Source organism: Eutrigla gurnardus (assembly GCF_963514095.1).
Source record: "Eutrigla gurnardus genome assembly, chromosome: 14".
Classification (NCBI taxonomy): Eukaryota; Metazoa; Chordata; class Actinopteri; order Perciformes; family Triglidae; genus Eutrigla; species Eutrigla gurnardus.
Genome location: NC_139937.1, coordinates 3,850,885 through 3,870,319, shown reverse-complemented (window position 1 = coordinate 3,870,319; position 19,435 = coordinate 3,850,885). Strand labels below are relative to the sequence as shown.

Genomic DNA, 19,435 nt, shown 5'->3' with positions numbered 1-19,435 from the left:
TTATTTTTTTTTTATTTGTTTGGTATTTAATTTTATTCACACTTCATCTCTTATGTCATTATCTTTCCTCCATAGATGCTGTATTTTCTCCGGTTTCTATTATTAAATTGTCCTTCCTGAAGCTCCTCCAGGTCCTTTAAATGCACCCATGTAGATTAGATTAGATAACCTTTGTCCTTTCAAACATTTTAAATGCAATCCAATACAAAATCACCAGTATTTCCAGACAGTTTAAATATTTCAATATATTTCAAAAGTACACTTATTTTTTCTAATCATCAGAGATGAAAGTAACTAATCTTTGTATTATATTTTTCGCTCCAGCACATTGAAAAGGGAAATTACAACTGGCTGTACTTCGTAGACAGTTTGTAGATAAAGATTTTACATGAAACAGTGCACACTTTCAGAGAATGCAGAGCTCCAAATGATCTAAAAGCCTGGCATTCCCAATAAACTGGAGATAGGAAGATTCTTGGATCTCCAGTTTGGGAAGATGTCCATTTTGTTGTTGTACAACCTTCTGATTTAAGCGATTCTTGCTAGTTAATTTCATTTTTTATTTGTGATGTTTGGCTGTAGATGTGTTGATAGCTTAAACACTGACAGGCATATTTCACAATGGGTGCTTTTCCTTTGGATATTTCCTCATCACCCAGCAATTGTAGCTTTTACAGGCTATTCATTGTTTTTCAGTGGCACTCTGATGGTATTTCATGATCTTTGCACATCTTTGCAGTATGACATCATCACACACTGTTAACACCACCATGTTTGGTTTCATCTCGTGAAAGTCCTGCTGCAGAGAGCTAAACACATTTCTGGCCGTGTGATCATCGGTGGTAAAGTTAAACTATGACGTGATTGTGGAAAAGCAAACAACTGGGTTTCGTGTCCTGGATTTTGAATGTGTGTGTTTGCGTGGATTTACAGGGGATGGTGACTTCTGACAGTTTTCAGTCAGCTCTGAGGTCTGCAGGTATGAAGGTGTGTGCTCCTCTTCATTCCAACATACCGCTGTGTAGATGGAGTACGTAAAGAGCAGGGAGAGAGAAAAAAGGGGCAAACAAGGGAGAAAAAAAGAAAAAAAAAAAGGTGGGCGAGGAGGCGAGAATGACACCCTCACACCCAGTTGTCAGTTTGCCTGTGAGCCTCTCTCTCTGCACGATCCCGTTCTCTCGCCCCGTCATCACCCCCCCTGTTGGTTCTCGTGTTTGGTTTTCAAACTGTGAAATTTACGTCAGGGCAAGCCGTGTAGGCATGAGAGACGAGAGAGGGCAGAGAGGAGGGGATCAGAACGGAGGTTGGGAAAGACCCGTGGGTGGGGGGGGGGGGGGGGTGGACTGCATCGGACGGGAGATAAAAATATTGTGTCATCCATTACCCATCATGAATCTTTATGATGTCAGCTGGATTTGAAGGCCCAAACTTAATCTCACTAGAGCTGATAAAAACCAGAGAGAATTACGTCACAACCATTTTTTATTTCACTAAAGATTTTCTTTCACATCTTAAAACAGTTTCTTATAGTTTTCTCTATGTACACATTTACATATAAACATTTACAAAATGAACAAAAACAAAACGACTGTAAATGTAGTCGGGAAGTCCCTTCAGTTTGAGGCTTGACGACGTGCACGTGGAACCCCATGTGCACGTCAGCCAGTGTACCAGCAGAAATGAATGAGTACAGAAAAAGCTCAGCTCCCGAGAACCCCTGTGAGTTTAAATCCGTATCTTAACCCATCTGTCTCTTGATCAGTAGCTCTCAACCCCTCGTGCTCTTGACAAACGAGGACTTGTGACATAAAAAATAAGTGTAATTGGCCTTTTCTTCTAATTTTCTTTATGAAATACTTATTTAAATGTGAAGATGAAATAACTTTGCTGTTCAAGCAGCAGTAGACATCACTTTAAGAAGGGGGGAAAGTTTGAACACCACTGTCGTCGATAAGACAACTTATTTTATTGTGTTTTAATTAAAGTGAAAACTGTGTGATGCCACTGTGACTGTGTTTGTGTCACAGTGGTGCTTTGACAGACTTGGAAAGATTGAACGGACTGGAGGAGATCCAACAGGGAGCTGAGTGCTACACAACAACATGACACAAATCCTACATAATGTATACCACTTTGGCAGTAGACGTCAACATTTCCAATACAAAGAATGAATAATTTCTCCACACGTAGAGACAGAAACATGACATTAACAGCTGGAGATGAGGAGCACAAAGCAAATCTGTACCAATGGTGAAAACACAGGATCGTTAAGACAATGTACGCCTCTCGTCATTTTCAATTTGCTATCAATCCACGAAGTATTTTGATCGGTTTGCTTGCAGTTTTGTTCGTATTGACAAAAAAAAGAGTGCATCATAAAAGGGTCACAAATGAGAATTCCTATCCTCATAATAACGTAATAAAAAAAAGGTCCTCTTCTTTGGAACGATCCACGTTCCACATTCACACACACAAACGCATACTGACAGCATTGTCCGTGCTCGTATAAAAAAAATCTGTATAAAAAAAAAAAGTGTTCATTCATGGTTCCAATGACCGGCATTGGGTTAGCATTGTCTCTGCTCGGCGTCTCGCCTCAGCCTCGGCCTCAGTGGAGCATGTGGGCTAATAGGACCGGGATGGTGGTGAAGAACAGTGAGACGGACACCAGCTGTGCTCCTGAGCTGCCGATGCTCCTCTGAACGTTTGGCTCCAGCACAGCAGGGTCATCTGAGGAAAGAAAAACAGGGAGGGAGCGTCAGTGTTGGGTTTCATCATCCAGGCATGGTAAACACACCCAGCTGAGCTCCTCAGATGTGGGACTGCTGGGATTATATATTTTGCATCTGTCTGGTATTTCTTTTGTGTTTTTTAGAAGAATCCTCACCTGCTGGGAGCCGGTTAGAAGGGTTGTGAACTCCTCCGGCAGCAGGTAACTTCACTTTTCCTCCGTCGAAGCCTTTTCCTGTACCTTCCCCCTTGGATTTATCGAGATTGTTTTTCACGGAGCCTGTATGCCCGACAACATCCACTTTCAGTCTCAGGCAGTCCTGGCCGTGGTGATGCATTGGCTTGGCTGTGGAAAAGTCATAAAGAGGGAAGGTTTTAATGCAAGAAACCTTCTCAGGATCACCACAAGTGGATCAAAAGTGTTTTATTATTCATACTTACAGATATAATAATAGCTCTCTCCTTGTCTGAACTCCTTGCCCAGAGTGAACGGAGTAAAACGCTGGAATTTCTCGGAGAACTTCTCGGGAGCGTGGGGGGCAAACGGCCGCGAGCACTCCCAACGGAGCTGGTCGAAGGAGTGGGGCTTGCACACCTCGTAGTCCTCCTTCTCCACCATGTACAGCACGTAGCGCTCGGCGGCGTGCGACGACACCTCGCCGTGGGCGTAATGGGGGCAGACGATGTCCAGATAGTCGTTGATGCGCACTTCCACGGCGTACTCGTCTCGCAGGAAGCTGCAAGGAGACAGGAGGAAAGAGGTGGTTACCAACCAACGTCTCAATTTTTACAGAATTAATACCACGGGTTGTTGTTGTCTGTGTGACAGCTCGGCTCATACAGCACGTGTCGAGAATAACAATGAGGGCGTACCACACAGCAATCAGGCTTCCTCATGAGTCCACATGTCCCCACACTTGTGGCACACAGGTACGGTGTATGTACATGTGCAAACACGTCACTTTGACAGAATTAGAAAGAGGCCGATCAGGCCGGACTTGTTCATTTGGTTTTACAAACGAGGCCAACACGCCTACGATCTCATGTCGCCCTACCAACATCCCGCTCAAACACCTTCCTGTTTTTTACCTCTTGTTTTGCCTTCTGCAGACATTCACCAATCTCCCTTTTCACCGTCTTTCTATCAAGTCTTTTTAAACCATCTCTGTCTCAATGGTCTTTAAACATGGATGTTTGTCCGTCTGTGATTCCGTTGAGGCTCCTCGCACTAATTTGCCTCCTCTCTCTGTCTCTGAGTGTCTCTCTGATTTCATCAAAGACAGAGACAGAGTGGGTGGAGACAGTCAGACTGTCGCTCTCTTATTCTCTTTTCATCTTTACCCTTCATTTAGTTTTATGGCTCTTTTTGAGCCTTCCTGTCTCCTCTGCGCTGCCTTCCTTTGCCTCAGTGTCCTAATGAAGAACATGGAGATGTTCAGACTGTTAAAGCTTACCTCAGTAGAACTTTTACGTATGGTTAGCAGGTAGCTATTTCTCCTTTCCTCTAAAGTAAACACGATGCACATGTGTTCGGCCGAAAGCCAGGAGTTGAAGAAAGATTGACCCTTGTGTCCTACTCTGATTGCATCCTGGAGGGGAAAAGGCTCTAATCCTCACATCGAACTGAACGTCTGGCTGTGGATGCTTGTATTTAGTTGCGGAGAGCGAGAGTGACAAGAAAACAGCCCCCGTGTGTCTGCTTGTTTATGTGGGCTGTAAGTGTGTGTGTCCCGGCATCAAAGTGTGGGACGCGGTGGCCCCAGCCCCCCCGCCCTGTTGTTGTGGCTCCTGTTCGGACCCCCTGGCCCAGTCACAGACACGGTGGCTCCAAACAGGGGCCTCTAACCCCTCCTTCCTGCCTCTGTGTGTGTGTGTGTGTGTGTGTGTGTGTGTGTGTGTGTGTTAGCACCAACCTACCTGTCAAAACATGCTTTGTTAGCTGAGCACAGCTCTACACTTGTTATCCACGGCTAACAGTCTGATCACCACCCTTCACCAGCAATCACTGCTCTCTCTCTCTCTCTCTTAGAAAAGGTTCTTTGTATGTGTATGTTTGTGTGTGTGTGTGTGTGTGTGTGTGTGTGTTTACGGATGTAAGTGCTTCAGTGAAAGGGAAAGAGACTAATTGGCAAAATGAATTCTACTCTCATCTTGTCCGTCTCTCCTGTATTCTTTGAGTCGGAGCAGGAACAACAGTCAGGAGAAAACAAGCCACTTAGAGGTTTCTAGTTGTTCCCTCTGAACTAAAGGGCAGTTTGTATGCCATATACCCTTTTTTTCCCACACTGCGTCCTTGTTAGTGACCCGGCTGACCTCCGCATAAAAACGCAGGGTCGTGAAAAACCAACAAAAACATTGATTCTGTTGCTAATTTCATTCACGACGCTTTTAAGAAAACTCTCCTTTTATCCTTTCACCTCCTCATTTCCCCTCCTCCATTGCCCTGGCTAATTAAAAGCTGTTAGGGGTCTGGGCCCAACGTGTTCTCTAGAAAAGGAGGGGAGGGGGATGAATGGGGTGTAATTATACCCTTTCCCTCCCCAAAGACAGAATGCCTGAAGGCCACAGGGCCCCTGTACCTTACCCCGTGTGGAGCTTTCACTACCCTGACATGGTGTGGATGTGTGTTAGACGTGTGCTCATATGGCTGTCGGTGTATCTCACTGGTTTCACAGTTATCCAGATCCTTTCACTCATCAAAGCTCTGCACTCCTGGAGACTCTTGTATCTCCCCGCGTCTCCTCTCGCCTCCGACTCACACTTTTTCTCGGGGCGGTGAGAGTCGCGTTGATGTGATAGCTATGTCGTATGTGAGAGTGAGAGCCAGGTGTGTGAGTTGTTGCAAACCTACTTTCTACACGGCGTCCTATGTGTTGGTTTGTCTGTTTGTGTGAGTGTGTGTGTTTTCATGGGAGAGGGATTCTCTGAAGACCCTTATTCAGGGCGTCTCATGCCCCAGGCTCATGAGCACATCTGTTTATCAAGGCCTACTCTCTCTGTGTGTGTGTGTGTGTGTGTGTGTGTGTGTGTGTGTGTGTGTGTGTGTTAGAGAGAGAGAGACTGCAGGTAAATAGCAAGGGTTGAAGGTGGCTGTAATCTTTCTTCCTCTCTGCCAAACAGGTCAAGTCTCACTATGGAGCTACTCTTGCATTTGCGTCAGCAGGCAGATTGTGTGTGTGTGTGTGTGTGTGTGTGTGTGTGTGTGTGTGTGTGTGTGTGTGTGATAAGAGTATAAAATAGTTATGACTGTAGGTGAGTTCTTCAACACTTGGCCTCCTCACTTAAGCTTTGAAGTATTGCCATTGTTCTTACACTGATCTGCCACTTCTTTCATTTTCGTTTTCCCTCTTTCCTTTTTTCCCTCGTCCCCCCGCCGTCCCCGCAATTTGTCCCCCGAGCTCTCGCTGCTTTCAGTCAAACAACTGACACAGGAACTCTGTCTATCAGCGTCCCTCTGGGGAGGGTTTCAAACTGGCAGCCGGGTCGAGGGGTGAGAGTTCAGGGTCGTAACTTCTCACACATGCTCCCATCTGAGTCAGCACGGAAGATATTTGTTTCGTACAGCACGCTCACGGAGCGAGTCAGCACCACTGAAACACTAAACAGATGCATGCACCCCCCCCAAACCATTTGCTCCGCAGGTAGTCAGTAGTAAGTGTGCACACACTGGAATGTGGGAGGGGGGGGGGGGGGCTCTGCGGTTGGACGGTTTACTACATTCTCACAAGGCGCACTCATCAGATTTCCAGTCGCACTCTCACACACTTTTACTTTGACGTGTACACTTAATACCCTATTAATTTGCTGTGGTACGGCAGATTCACACCTCCTTTCACGCAGGCAGCGGAGCTGTCAGAGGTTCTAATGGGTTTAGCTGCTCACAAGTGGGATTCTCCATTATAGCTAATCTAATATACACTGAAAAGTCCTTCTATATTAGCTTCCAATGTAATCTACCTTCATTCTTCCTCTGTATCATTGTCTTGCAACATGAAACCTGGTGGGGATTCTTTCTCTACTAGGCACCAATACAATCTTCTGTCCTTATAACTCACACGCTCAACTCCCTAGTTTCTACTCCATGCATACTGTGTGCGTTTGTGTGCGTTTGTGTGCGTTTGTGTGTGTGCGTGGTAGACTTCACAGAGTGAGAATTCTTTCGGCCCTCGCAAGATGAACTTTCTTAAATTGTCAACCCTGCCGTTTCTTACTCATTCAATTCCAAACCTCTCTCCGCCCTTCATCCATCACTGTCCACTCCCTCCGTCTGCCTTTCCTTTATTCTTCCAAAATCAGCCCATCCCCATCCCCCCCTCAGCCTTTCCTCTATTTTGTCCTGTCTCTTAATGCTGACATAATATACCAGCGCTCTTCATCCAGGCTAATTTCTCAACACAAATCCCTTTCTCCAGTTCACCCTTCTCTCACCCTGCAGCCTGGCCTCTGCAGCTCCTCCTCCTCCTCCTCCTCCTCCTCCTCTCTAACCCCTGAAATCTTTTCACCCGGCCTCCCTTTTTGTAGCCTCCTATTCTGTGTGCAATGAATAGAAGAAGGCCAAATGGTATCATGCTTGGTTTCATATGTTTTGGGGTCACGGCAAGTTAATCTGTGTGCCTCTGTCTGTCTTGTCTAGCCGAGAGAGAGAGAAGGGGGGGTTCAGTAATGTTGAAGAATTTACAGTCAAATATTCAACTTGTCTTATTTGAAAAAGAGATTTGGATTAACTGCGGCAAAAACTGCCTCTAAATACTCGAGCATAAGTCCGATTGACAGAGATTTGTTGCCAATGCTGTCCTTTAGGGGGCGATAGTGGGCTACGAGTGGACAGCACTGCCAAGTTATGCCTGAAATGCTATGAATGAGCAGAGTACACATAGGCAAACACACATGCATGCTTGCCCACACATACTACGATAAAGGAGGAAAAAGCAAGGCCTCTCTAGTGTTAGCAGAGCCGTGAGGTGCCCCGTCGCCCCCGGTGGAAAACTACTGGGGAAAACAGAGGAAGCTCTGTGAGAAAGAGGGGGACTGATGGGAGGGAGGGGAGGAAGTCTGGACCACAGATAAGGAAGCGAGAGGAAGAGCAGAGGTGCATGGATACAGGGAGGAGGGTGTCTAAGACACAGATAAAAAGTATATAATATAGGTTATGTCCTCACTAAAATCACCCCAGGTGCTGCTGGGTGCTATGATGCATAACGTAGTTTTTTGCATGTGTACATTTATAAGCGTGTTAGATAAGAGGACCGTTATATTAGAAGAGAATACACACAAAGCCTTCAGACGCATCACAAGTTACATGGAGATGTCCTATAGTGATTGTATTTGAATGTTCTGATATAGGATGGAGCCCATCTGGGAGATTATGGCTGGAATGATCCACGGTGACATCTACAGCTTTATTAATCAATATATGTATCGTAATGATTACACAATATAACTGACTGACCCAGATACACACATACAGACTATAAGGGACATAGCATAATGAAACAAAGTTACATCACAGGATCTATATATATAGATCTAGACGTATGTAAATATGTATAGAATGGAGCCAGCAGGATGATGGTTTTGTGTCTGTGGGTCAGATGGTCAGATTACAATCTGTAATCTACGTTAGTGTCTGGTGAGATTAGAGGCCTACAACCAGACGGGACGTGGGGTGGGGAGGGGCCTAGAATGAGTGGAGGGAGAGACAGGGAGAGGGAACAAAATGTATAAAATGTCCAAGTTAAGGGGGGGGGGGGGGGGGGGTGTTAGGGGGGTCTGGACTCATCCCTCAGGCCACATGTACGTGTCGAGACAGGCCCAGCTGCTTCAATAACAGCAAAGGGAGACAGGGACAGAGACACCGACCGAGCTAAACAGAATATTACATTACACCCAACTCCTGATATTTGGACAGATACTGGGAGCATGGCAAACGGACCCTCACCACTCTGGGAGGGTGAAAGCGGTCCGAGAAGACAGAGATAGCAGATATAAAGGAGGCTGTGCTAGTAGCATCCACATTTGTGCAAAATAAAAAAATAGAGATACTGAATGCACTTGAATCAAGGCTAAGGGCCAATGGTGGGAGTGAAGATGGAGAGAGGAACAGACAGGTACTGAACAGTGAGAGTAACACACACACACACACACACACACACACACACACACACACACACACACACACACACACACACAGCTGGCAGAGTTGAGTATAGTAACAGTGGGGAGGAATGCTGGCTGTAGCTAATATTAACATCCAAGTCCTCCCGCTGCCCCTCCAGTGTATGTAAGTGTGAGTCACACATTTATCACGTCTCGGTAACGGCTGCCCCCGGTAACGGCTGCCCCCGGTAACGGCCACTCCTCGTCTTACTCTGACGTGGTGGCACGCACAAACACGAATGCCAGCAAGCACGTACTCTCCGACCCAAAACAAAAACAACATCACTTCCCGTTAAAAGCTAGTAAAGGGCAACGCAAGTTCAAGCTCTCTGACACACACACACACACACACACACACACACACACACACACACTCATATGATCAACACAGGCAGAGAAGCTTGTAAAAACAAGACTGGACCAGACTGAGAAAAACATGCCTCTCCACCTGTTATGTAGGGAAACACACACACACACACACCACACACACACCACACACACACCACACACACACCACACACACCGAGAGTATCAAATCCATACAAGACTTGACAGCGATTACATTAAGCCTCACTGACAAATTGGTGAAAATCAAACACAGATATAACACACACACACACACACACACACACACACACACACACACACACACACACACACACACACACACACACACACACACACACCTAAGCCGCTACCAGTGCTCTTCACATCTCTGTACTCAACAACATGAACGGGCAGACTGCTGCCATCTGCTCTCTGTCCTCCATCTAAGACAAATCACTGCTGCTCACAATCCCGAGGATCAATTAGCATCGATTATCCGCGGCCCGCTGCCGTCAAAGCCCTGCTGATGGATCAACGTGAGCCAGAGCAGGTGACTGATTGATCACCGGGGGGCGGTGGGGGCAGGTGGGCATTTAGCTGGGGAAGCAGGAAACCAGACGACAAGAGAGATGATGGAAAAAGAGGAAGACAAGAGAAAGAAGTGAGATAGAAGAAAGGGGGGTCTGGGAATGAAGGCTTAGAGAGGAGTAATGGAGATTAGGCTGTAAAATGTGACAAAAAAATTATACGACTGGCATGTGGGGGTCAGCCCATTATGGTTTCAGTCAGCTTTTAGCTGCCATTATCCTCCTGACGGTAATTTCTCTCACCGACTTTCTTTCCCTGTACGCCTCGAGTGAACAATGGAGAGTGCTAAATTGAAAGAGAAGCATGACAGACATGACAGAAGTACATGCTGAATAGCTACGCGTTTGTGATGTGTCAATTGTCAAGCAAGCCCATCTGTGTCAGGGTGTTTACAGTCAGTCTGGTTACACAACTCTCGATTTGACAGCAGAAATAGTCCGGGGCGGATTAGAGACGGCAGACCACCCCTGGTCTCCCTCCCTGCCTCCTTCCTTTTTGTCTCCATCATGATTTGAAGTAGAAGTGGAGGCTCCACTTTGATCCAGACCTAAAAGCCTCTGGTTTCACATTTCCCCTCTACCTTTTCCTTTCAGTGTCACCTGAGCCAGACTACCTCCCGTCCAGCGAGCGGTGACTCAGGTGTAAAGCTCAGGTGGGTCAAACCCGGGCCGTGAGTCACACATGGAGTAACCCATGACACAGGCACTACTCACGAACACAACATGTCCAATAAAGGCTCCTCATCCAATTATCAGGGCAATTGTTTTTCTTGTTGCAGCTCTTCTTTTTTCTTTCAGGGCCTATTGTCATTCTTAAAGGGCAATTAGAGAGCCTAATGTAATCAAGACGACTAAAAGGCCATGATAGCTTTTGCCCTTGTTTAGTCTCGGTGGCGGGTTTTAATCGACCTCTCTGGGCAGCAGAGGAGCGGGGACCGTCCTTCTGCTTCCCTTATAAAACAATACTGTCTCCCGTGCGCGGATCACTCGCTCCACGCTAAAAGCTCAATAAATCGCACTGCGATATTGCGCGTCTGTCAAGCACCATCGATCCCGCTGAGTGGTCGGATAGCATTACACTGCTGACCTCAAAACAAAATAATCAGCAATATGCGCCTCTCTGCCTCACACACACACACACACACACACACACACACACACACTGAAGAAACACTAATATACTGACACCGTTATCTCTATAAATCTGATTATGAAGTGAACCCACTGATTCATTTTCCTTTATGGACTTTCCATGACACACACAGGTGCAGACCCTACAGACAGCGTCACTGGCCAAGTTCGTACTCGTCGGGTCTATTTTCTACTTTTAGAGTATGTCTGTGTCTATGTGTTGCGGTTAAATATAGTGGTGAATCTGTCCATCTGTCTAGGCATCTTCTGCTTTTAAACCCGCTGCTGCTGCTGCTGCTGTGTATTCTGAGCCCCTGGTCACCATCCTACTAGTTTTAAAGGTAGAGCACGCGCCTTAAACGTCACACGAACCTTTAATTGTCACACGGATGAAAACAACAACACGCTCGGTTGTAACCGTGTAAGAGCGCGCGCAGCCTCGGGGCCCATAATGACACAGGGGACATCATGTATGGAGAATTACATGTGTGAAATGTTGAGAAAGTAAAGAACACCCTCTGGAGACCCACATACACACACACACCACACTGAGGGATCTACTTTTCACAGATACTCAGTACAGAACTTAGTTCGGGCGCAGGGAATCACTTACTTTGGGTTCGAGCCGTTCCAGTAGACGCTGTGTCGCTCCGCACAGGCGAACCAGGCACCGACGCTGAGCGCCAAACACACCAGAAACACCAAATCCATATCTCCTCTTCTCCACGGGAACAGTACCAAGTTCAACTGCGCGCTGGTTTCAACACGCTGCTGTTGTCGAGGGTGTAGATGCGTAAATACGCGCCGATGAAACAACGTTTCACGCTGATGGAGCGATCAAGGTAGTTCAGAGTGATGCTGCTCAACGAACTCTGTTGCAACTCTTGACTGGTTCAGAGAAGCGCAACTTGTCTGTTTTGTCTGGCGGCAGCTCCACCCCTCGACGTGGTGTCAGCCAATGGCAGTAAGGGGAATCTGAATGCCCCGCCCACCGCCCGCAGCAACTGGCGGCGCTCAGCTGCTCTCTACACCAGGAACAAAAAACACAAAAACAACTACTACAAGTAGGCACTCTACGAGAAAAGAACAAGCCAAGGTGGAATTGTATGGTTATAAGACATTACAAATAACTAAAACACGTAAATAAATATATAAATAAATATATAAATAATTAAATAAAATCCTGACACATCTACAACATCTCTACAGGTTCATTTAAGATTTATGAATTAATTAAGTAAAACCCACAGGTGTTTATCAGATGTTAAAATAAATGTAAAAAACTGAATAAAATAAAAAAGAATGTAAGAGAATATCTACAATACAAGGAGGAAGAAGGACATAAATAATAATAATAATAATAAATGGCAGATTTTTCCTGTGCTTTTCATAATGGATCACTTCATACACTGACCGATTGTTTTAAATCTAAAATCTTCATTTTAAAAGTAGCTAATGACTAGCGAATAAATGTCATAACAATACAGAATTTCCTTCTGAAATCCAGTGTAGTACAAGTATAACCGAGCATAAATACATACCCAAGTAAAGTATAAATACCGTACTTCCAATAACTCTTAGTTTTGTAGTAAATATACTACACTTATATAACACTGAAAAGTTAATAACTCACTGAATAACGTGAATTGCTACAGCCATTGCGTTGTTTTGGTGTGGTTGGAATTGGGTTTTTTATGTTGTAACAGTATTGTGTGGGTGTTGTGACGTACTGGATGTTGCAATTCTATTGTGCTGAGTTGTTAGGCTGTCTTTGTAATACAAGTTTGTCAACTTGTAGTTTTAGCACTTAATTGCATTGTGTTGCACCGTTTGTTGTTGTGGACTTTGAAACTGAGCTGGATACGCTGCTGCTATAATGGTGCAGGGACAAATTACTTTAATAAACGCTGACAAGACTTTGGCACGGGTCGCTTGTTCTCTAATCATTGGAGAACCCTCTGCAGAGAGGTGTGGACTCTTGCAGGCTGTTGTTGTCGTGGCACGTTGCTGTTCTGATTACGTTTTGCCAGATAGTAAAGAATTGTTGCCGTCTTATCAGCAAGTCTAATCTTGTGGTCTCCGCTTCGCCGCATCCCAAGACAGGAAACTTTAGAAAACAAGCTCACAGATGGAGTGGATAAACTCCAGACCAAAGAGTGTCAGCGGGATTGTGGCCCCAGCAGGAGAGGGCTTCCCTCGGGCAGGGATGGAGCCCAACCTGGGTGAGCTGCAGAGCTCCAGAGCTGCAGGGGTGTGTGTGTGTGTCTAGTATTAGTGTCTGTCTGTCCCTATAGGCTTGGCTGGGCAAGCAGACACAAGTCCTGGCAGGATCACACACACACACACACACACACACACACACACACACACACACACACACACACACACACACGCTGACTACAGATCCGATCCCGTAGGCAGTGGGGGGTTAATCACGGCTGAGGGTACTTTTCCAATCTATAGTGTCTCAAAAAAAGAGGGGGGAAGGCGGAGGAAGAGGGGTGACGAAGTGAACGAATGCGTCATAAATCCGTGATGAATTCTTTTTCAAAACCTCGGGATGATTTCATACGCATAATCATCTTTATTCCCGTAATGGCCACCTTCACCTTCCACTTCTACTGAAACTAGAAACTGCTTGAAACATACAGTATGTATTGATTTCCTGATAGGAATGACTAGAATGTGAACACTATGGCAGCAGCACCAGAAGTAGCCAGGAAGCCCCGGTGCTTACTCATCCACCAGGAGACCGTCAGAGTCCCTCGGTGCCAGCAAAACCTCCGCTGCTCCGACATGTGATCTCCTCATGATACACCAATGCATGTCTCACAGAACCAACCGTGCACCGAGACAGATGCACACATTTAGAGTGTCACAGCCCACAAATACACCTCCTCTCTGCTGCTGCAGCCAAGAGTCAGATGGCTGGGATCTCCCGTGTATATACATGTCCACCAACACACTCCTATGATATCTTATGATATGGCAGGATGACTCTCAGAGGGAGACTAAAATCCTCCCACGGCCCATACAGGCACTCAGAGGGAAGACCGGGGCTCCAGCAAAGCAGAGGAATCTTGATGGCTCAAAAATGAAACTCACAGAAAAAGTGTTTGAGACGACGGACAGCTCGACAGCTCGGAAAGTGGATTACAAGGAAGTCTGGGACAGACCCGCCAGCCGTACGAACCTCTCAGTAAACGGAAACCACCTTGTTTATTTATTAAGGAACTTGTCTCCAGGCATCACAGTATCTGCCACAAGTTGTTTGACATGCGATGGAAATCGTGCAATTACATAACTTGTGCAATTAAGTGGAAGGAAAGCCAGGAGCGTGCAGTGATACCTTTACCTGGCAATGCCTGATCTTCTCGTTCTCACTCGCTCAACCTGAGAAAATGCCTTTTTCTATCAGAGGGAACACGTAGAAGAGTTTTGGGGAGTGTAAGCGATACATAAAACAGATGGTATGAGAGGTAAAAGAAAAGTATCAGCCCAGCTAGAATAAATGTTTTGATAAGAGGGGTTAAGGATATGTGGGAGAAAAAAATAGTCCCCTCAGCCTATTAAGTTTTTCTCTCTTCCATATAGCTTTCCTCTTCACTCATCCTGTCGGCCTGAGGCGAGCCTCAGAGCTGGTCAGGGACCTCTGTCCCCGCATTCCCTGAGACACACATAAATATGAAGCAGCAGAGTTTCATAGAAACAAGAGAATAAATCAAAATGAGTTGGAGTGAAACTTTGAAAGGGAGAGTCCTTTAGATAAAAGACGGGTGGAAACACTGGGCGTGAGCCGCACCGACACGTAACAAGCAACCGAGTTGGTGGAGAAACTGCTTTTCGGGACAAGCGAATAAACACATCAGCCCAAACACGTGCATGTGCTTGCACGGGTTTTTATTGGGGTTGAAAGCTGTGTAGGAGTGCTGCTGCTGCATTAGAAAGTGAGATATTATCCTGTTGAATACGTTTCTGACTTTATCACGTCATCACTCGTCGTGCCCTGGAGCCTCAGCTGCTGATTTGCCTCTCCTTCCTCGCCTCTCCCTCAGAAACCAACCTTTGCCTTCATTGGGGGGGAAAGGTCATCGGGAAGATCAACATTATGATACAATGAATATGTATAAAAGGGCTTAAAGGGGCTAAATCACTGTAATATGCTCCTTATTAACTCCAGTTCACCACCGATTGCATTTCAAACAGTTTCCTTTTGTTCACACAACCTCTGTCATTACCGCTAGCTTAGGCTTGTTAACACTTGGCATTGTTTCATCTCCACTCGGACAGCTTGTCACCCTGCTGTCCTCTTGTCCCTTTATCCCCAGCCTCCTGCGGGCCCTTGGTCCTCTGGCTCATAGCGGCACACTCTGGCAAGCTGCTCCTTCTCTGGCACCACAAAGGCACGTCTCCCCGTTCACTCCCATTCATCTGCATACAGGTGGTCGTCCCATTCAAACACAGGGAGGCACACTTCTGCTTAATAGCGCCCCATGTGTCTAGATTAAGCCTGGTTTGGGGGGGGGGGGGGGGGGGGGGGTGTCACAGGTTTCTCCAGGCATCTTCTGGAAAGTGGCCATGGAGGCTGAGCTGTCTCCGAATGTGCAACACGCGAGCTAAGTATCAAAACAAGCCAAGGACACGCATGCAAACAAACTAAAACCACGTTGTGTGTGTGTGTGTGTGTCATTAGGGGGTATGAGCCCCCCCCCCCCGGACTAACACTGTCTCACTATTCAGACTGCAGGAATCATTAACTCGCCCAGTCAACAGGCACACTTCCCTCGTTCGCTCCATAACCCACCACTCTGTCCTCCTTTCTGTCTCCCAGGGACTCACTCTTCATGCCCACGCACACACACACACACACACACACACACACACACACACACACACACACACACACACACACACACACAAAAGCACAAACAAAACCCGGTGAAATATTTAACCACGCTCCTCATCCTGCATTGACTCTGCCATCATTTGTTATACTGTATCTGCCTGTCTCACTGCCTGTTCTCTCGACTCAGCTGTTGTCTCTGCTGTCTCTCCTTCCTTCCCTTTCTTCTGGTCATCTGTTCAGTTCTCTCCTCAGAGCCCCCGCCAGCCCACAGCCGGAACACACTGCGTACATCGCTCCCTGATTACTTTACTTTCTCCTCTTTACTTTTCACGCTGGCTAGCTCCAACGTCTCCCTTTCCTCTCTGCTATGCTCTACTGCTCGTTCAGTCACTTCCCCATGTTGGCGTGGTCCGGTTTTCTTCTTGCTGCTTCCCTCCTCCCATCACTTTCAATCTTTTCTTATCCCCCCACCCCTGCAAGTACCTCGGGCAGTGCATTTGTTAGGACAGAATCCATTATCCTCCTCCATCCTCCCACCTTCTGTCCTCTTTATCCCTCTCTCTCTCTCTCTCTCTCTCTCTCTCTCTCTCTCTCTCTCCATCTCTTTCTGTATCTCTCTCACTCTCGTTCTCCTCACATGCTCCTGGCCCCATTCCTATATTCATTAACATAGTGTTAATGATCCCAGATGGACTGACATGTACTCTATGGGGGCGAAGTGTGAGTGGCTTCTTCCAAGGTCCGTGGGTGGTTGTGTGTGTGTGTGTGTGTGTGTGTGTGTGTGTGTGTGTGTGTGTGTGTGTGTGTGTGTGTTGCATGGCTGTTGGGTCCACGTGTGCATATTTGTGTGTATATACTGTATGTGCATGTGTGCGGGTCCATGTGTTCATATCAGCATTTGAGATCGATGTCTGCTTCCCTGCTATGATGATATGCATCCATTATGCCCTTCTTTCAGAAAGCCAGCAATAAAATTGATCAGACTGCAGCCGAGGAGGGATGCAAGTCCACGAGGAATTTGCTCTTTGCCTTTGAATATAAAGCGAGTGAGATGAGTTTTGATCCTCCCGTACTATAATTTAAAAAGACAGATGTTGTCAGACAAACTGAACTTGGAAATAAGCTAAAAGAACATTTGAATGTTTCTCCACTTTAAAGGAGTAGTCGAGCATACTGCCATTGCTAACAGTGCGATCACCACCTTTGGGACCAGTGTCTCATTATTGCGTTACGGGCACACCCGAGGAATTCCTTATTTGCTGCAGGATTTCAGAAATGACAACGGTGTAAACTTTGACTCAAAGAGCTTCACAGTGGGAAACTCGATGAGACAACCGTTTCCTCAGGATAAATGTAATGTTGTTCCCAGGACATCTGTATATGAGTACACTATGACATCACAGTATGACTGTTTTGTGTGCATTTGCAAAGCCGATATCCAGAATTCTTTCCATCTATATAGCAGTCTCCTTGCCGTGTTACCGCCTACCGTGGATCAATGGCGTTGTGTGACACCGTTGTGTATCGATTTGGTCAACCATGCACACGTGCACAAGATGAACACACAGATCAATAGCACTGCTGTATTACCACATTGATGAAGGAAATCTAAATAATGCAGCAAGCAATAATATTTTGGACAGGATGTTTTGCAACATTGTGTAAGTCTTTGGGGAGGGGCCTTCAACGAGACGATGCCTGAGAGGAAAGCAAAGGCCATAAAGAAATGATGCGTCTGGCCCGCAGAATCCTGACCTCTACCTCCATCTAACTCCTCCAGGGTGAACTGGAACGCCAACTGTGAGCCCAACAAGTGTCCGACTCATTTTCTGTTTCTAATGTGGCTGAAATGAAGCATATCGGCATACGTGTTCTGAAATCCTCTTTATCCTGCATGGTGACGTAGGCTTCAACATGTTAGTTGATATCACTCTATCAATTATGTAAAATGATTTATCTGTTTTTTCCCCTTGGGTGAAGTGACCCTTACACACATAACATGCATGCTATGCTGAGTGTGTCTATGGATAGGACCAAAGGATCAACAAGTTAGAGAAGGCAAGAAGCTAATAGCCTGCTGTTAACCAAGTTTAGGTCTTGTGGCACACACACACACACAGACACACACACACACACACACACACACACACACACATGCACAGTCTGCTAAGGTTACAATGTTACAGGTGCAAGGGCAAAGTGCATGTGTGTGTGTGTGTGTGTGTGTGTGTGTGTGTGTGTGTCATGGATATGTTAACATTCTCTAAATGCATACACACACATTGCCTGACCCCCCCTCCAAATATAGTTGACTGCATGCTCACTAGTCGCATAAATCCAAACTTAAACAGCATAAAAGTTTCCAACAAACAGCAAAACATATCAGCTCAACTTTATCCTTAAAGCCTTGAATCCGTCTTTTTTTCCTTTTCTTTTCTCATGAATCCATCCGACCCAGTCACGCTGTTCTCTCGCTGCCTCCTGTTCTGTCTGCTTTTTCTCTTTCTTTGTCTATTGGCACGGTCACGCTCATTGCATAATTGCACAGTCGCTTAATTATCAAGAACACTCAGTCTGGCACTTGCCATGTCAGGGGGCCGTTCATGTTCCCTCCGACACACGAACACGCTCAACCCAGGAACTCACACACACACACACACACACACACACACACACACACACACGTTTCTTTATCGAAACCATCATCTCTGCGTCCTGTGTTTTCTCCTGAGCGTAAGCGTGGCACAATGCTAATGCACCACTCGAACAGCACCTGTAGAAGTACAACTTCCAATGTCACACCGGCAGATTCCTCCCACACATCCAGACTCATTATGCTCGTTTTGCACACCGTTTCTTTTGTTGTCTCTGCAGGTTTCTAGTTTCACATCCTCTGCTAAAGATCCCAAGATCACATTGTGCAAATGTCGATAATAACAAGAGTACAAAGTGAAGCCACTTAGGATGGAAACACAGATGTTATCCTTGAAGAGAACGTCTAATGACAGACTTGAAACGAATGTAGTGAGCACGGTCCATTACTAATTGATGTGCTCTCTAGACAAACAGGAGATGTGTTTTCGTGTTTGTGCATACACCTCTTGGCAAAGAGTGGTCACCATGGTGATCTCCTAAACCGGGGTCTCCTGAACGACACACGTGGGTGGCAGCGATATCAAGTCCAGCTATCACACTACCACACAAATACCGCTTTTACTACACCAGTGAGAGCTCTGTACCGAGGTGTATTACAGTAGAATGATTCACTGGAGGTCCGATAGTGAAGTTCTTTTTACACATCTCTCTTCATCATCGATCCTGTTGGTTATGATATAATTACACACCACTGCTTGTGTCGACCTGCAACCGTCCAGTGGGAACATGAGTGATCGGAGCAGGGACAAAGCAAAAGGAATTCAAAAATATTTCACCCCAAATATATTCAAGGTGAAAGATAAACAAAATCTTGGTTACATTCATATCAGCACAGAAAAACCAACTAGTAAGAGGGGAGGGTTGATGTTAATACTGATGTGCAAAATATAATAGTCATGTCCAATTTTGAGATTCAAATGCTCGCCTTTGTTTCCTGTTCTAATCGTTTTGGTGAAATAAATACATGATCTTTCCGCCCTGTTGGAATCTAACTCCTCCGAAA

General features: G+C 46.0%; 1 protein-coding gene across 1 annotated transcript; it reads right to left on the bottom strand.

The window, feature by feature from the left end:
- Positions 1-1,464: 1,464 nt before the first annotated feature.
- efna1b (ephrin-A1b) lies at positions 1,465-11,814 on the bottom strand. Its single transcript, XM_084027132.1, has 4 exons — positions 11,545-11,814; positions 3,172-3,467; positions 2,888-3,076; positions 1,465-2,730 (listed from the first exon to the last, which is right to left on the bottom strand). The coding sequence occupies exons 1-4, from the start codon at positions 11,640-11,642 to the stop codon at positions 2,609-2,611; spliced, it is 705 nt and encodes a 234-aa protein (XP_083883258.1). The 5' UTR covers positions 11,643-11,814; the 3' UTR covers positions 1,465-2,608.
- Positions 11,815-19,435: the final 7,621 nt, after the last annotated feature.

Coding starts and splice junctions, on each gene's coding strand:
- efna1b (XM_084027132.1), bottom strand. CDS start 11,642: ATGGATTTGGTGTTTCTGGTGTGTTTGGCGCTCAGCGTCGGTGCCTGG. Junction 3,468..11,544: donor TGGAACGGCTCGAACCCAAA/GTAAGTGATTCC, acceptor GTCTCCTTGCAG/CTTCCTGCGAGACGAGTACG. Junction 3,077..3,171: donor AGAGAGCTATTATTATATCT/GTAAGTATGAAT, acceptor ACTTTTCCACAG/CCAAGCCAATGCATCACCAC.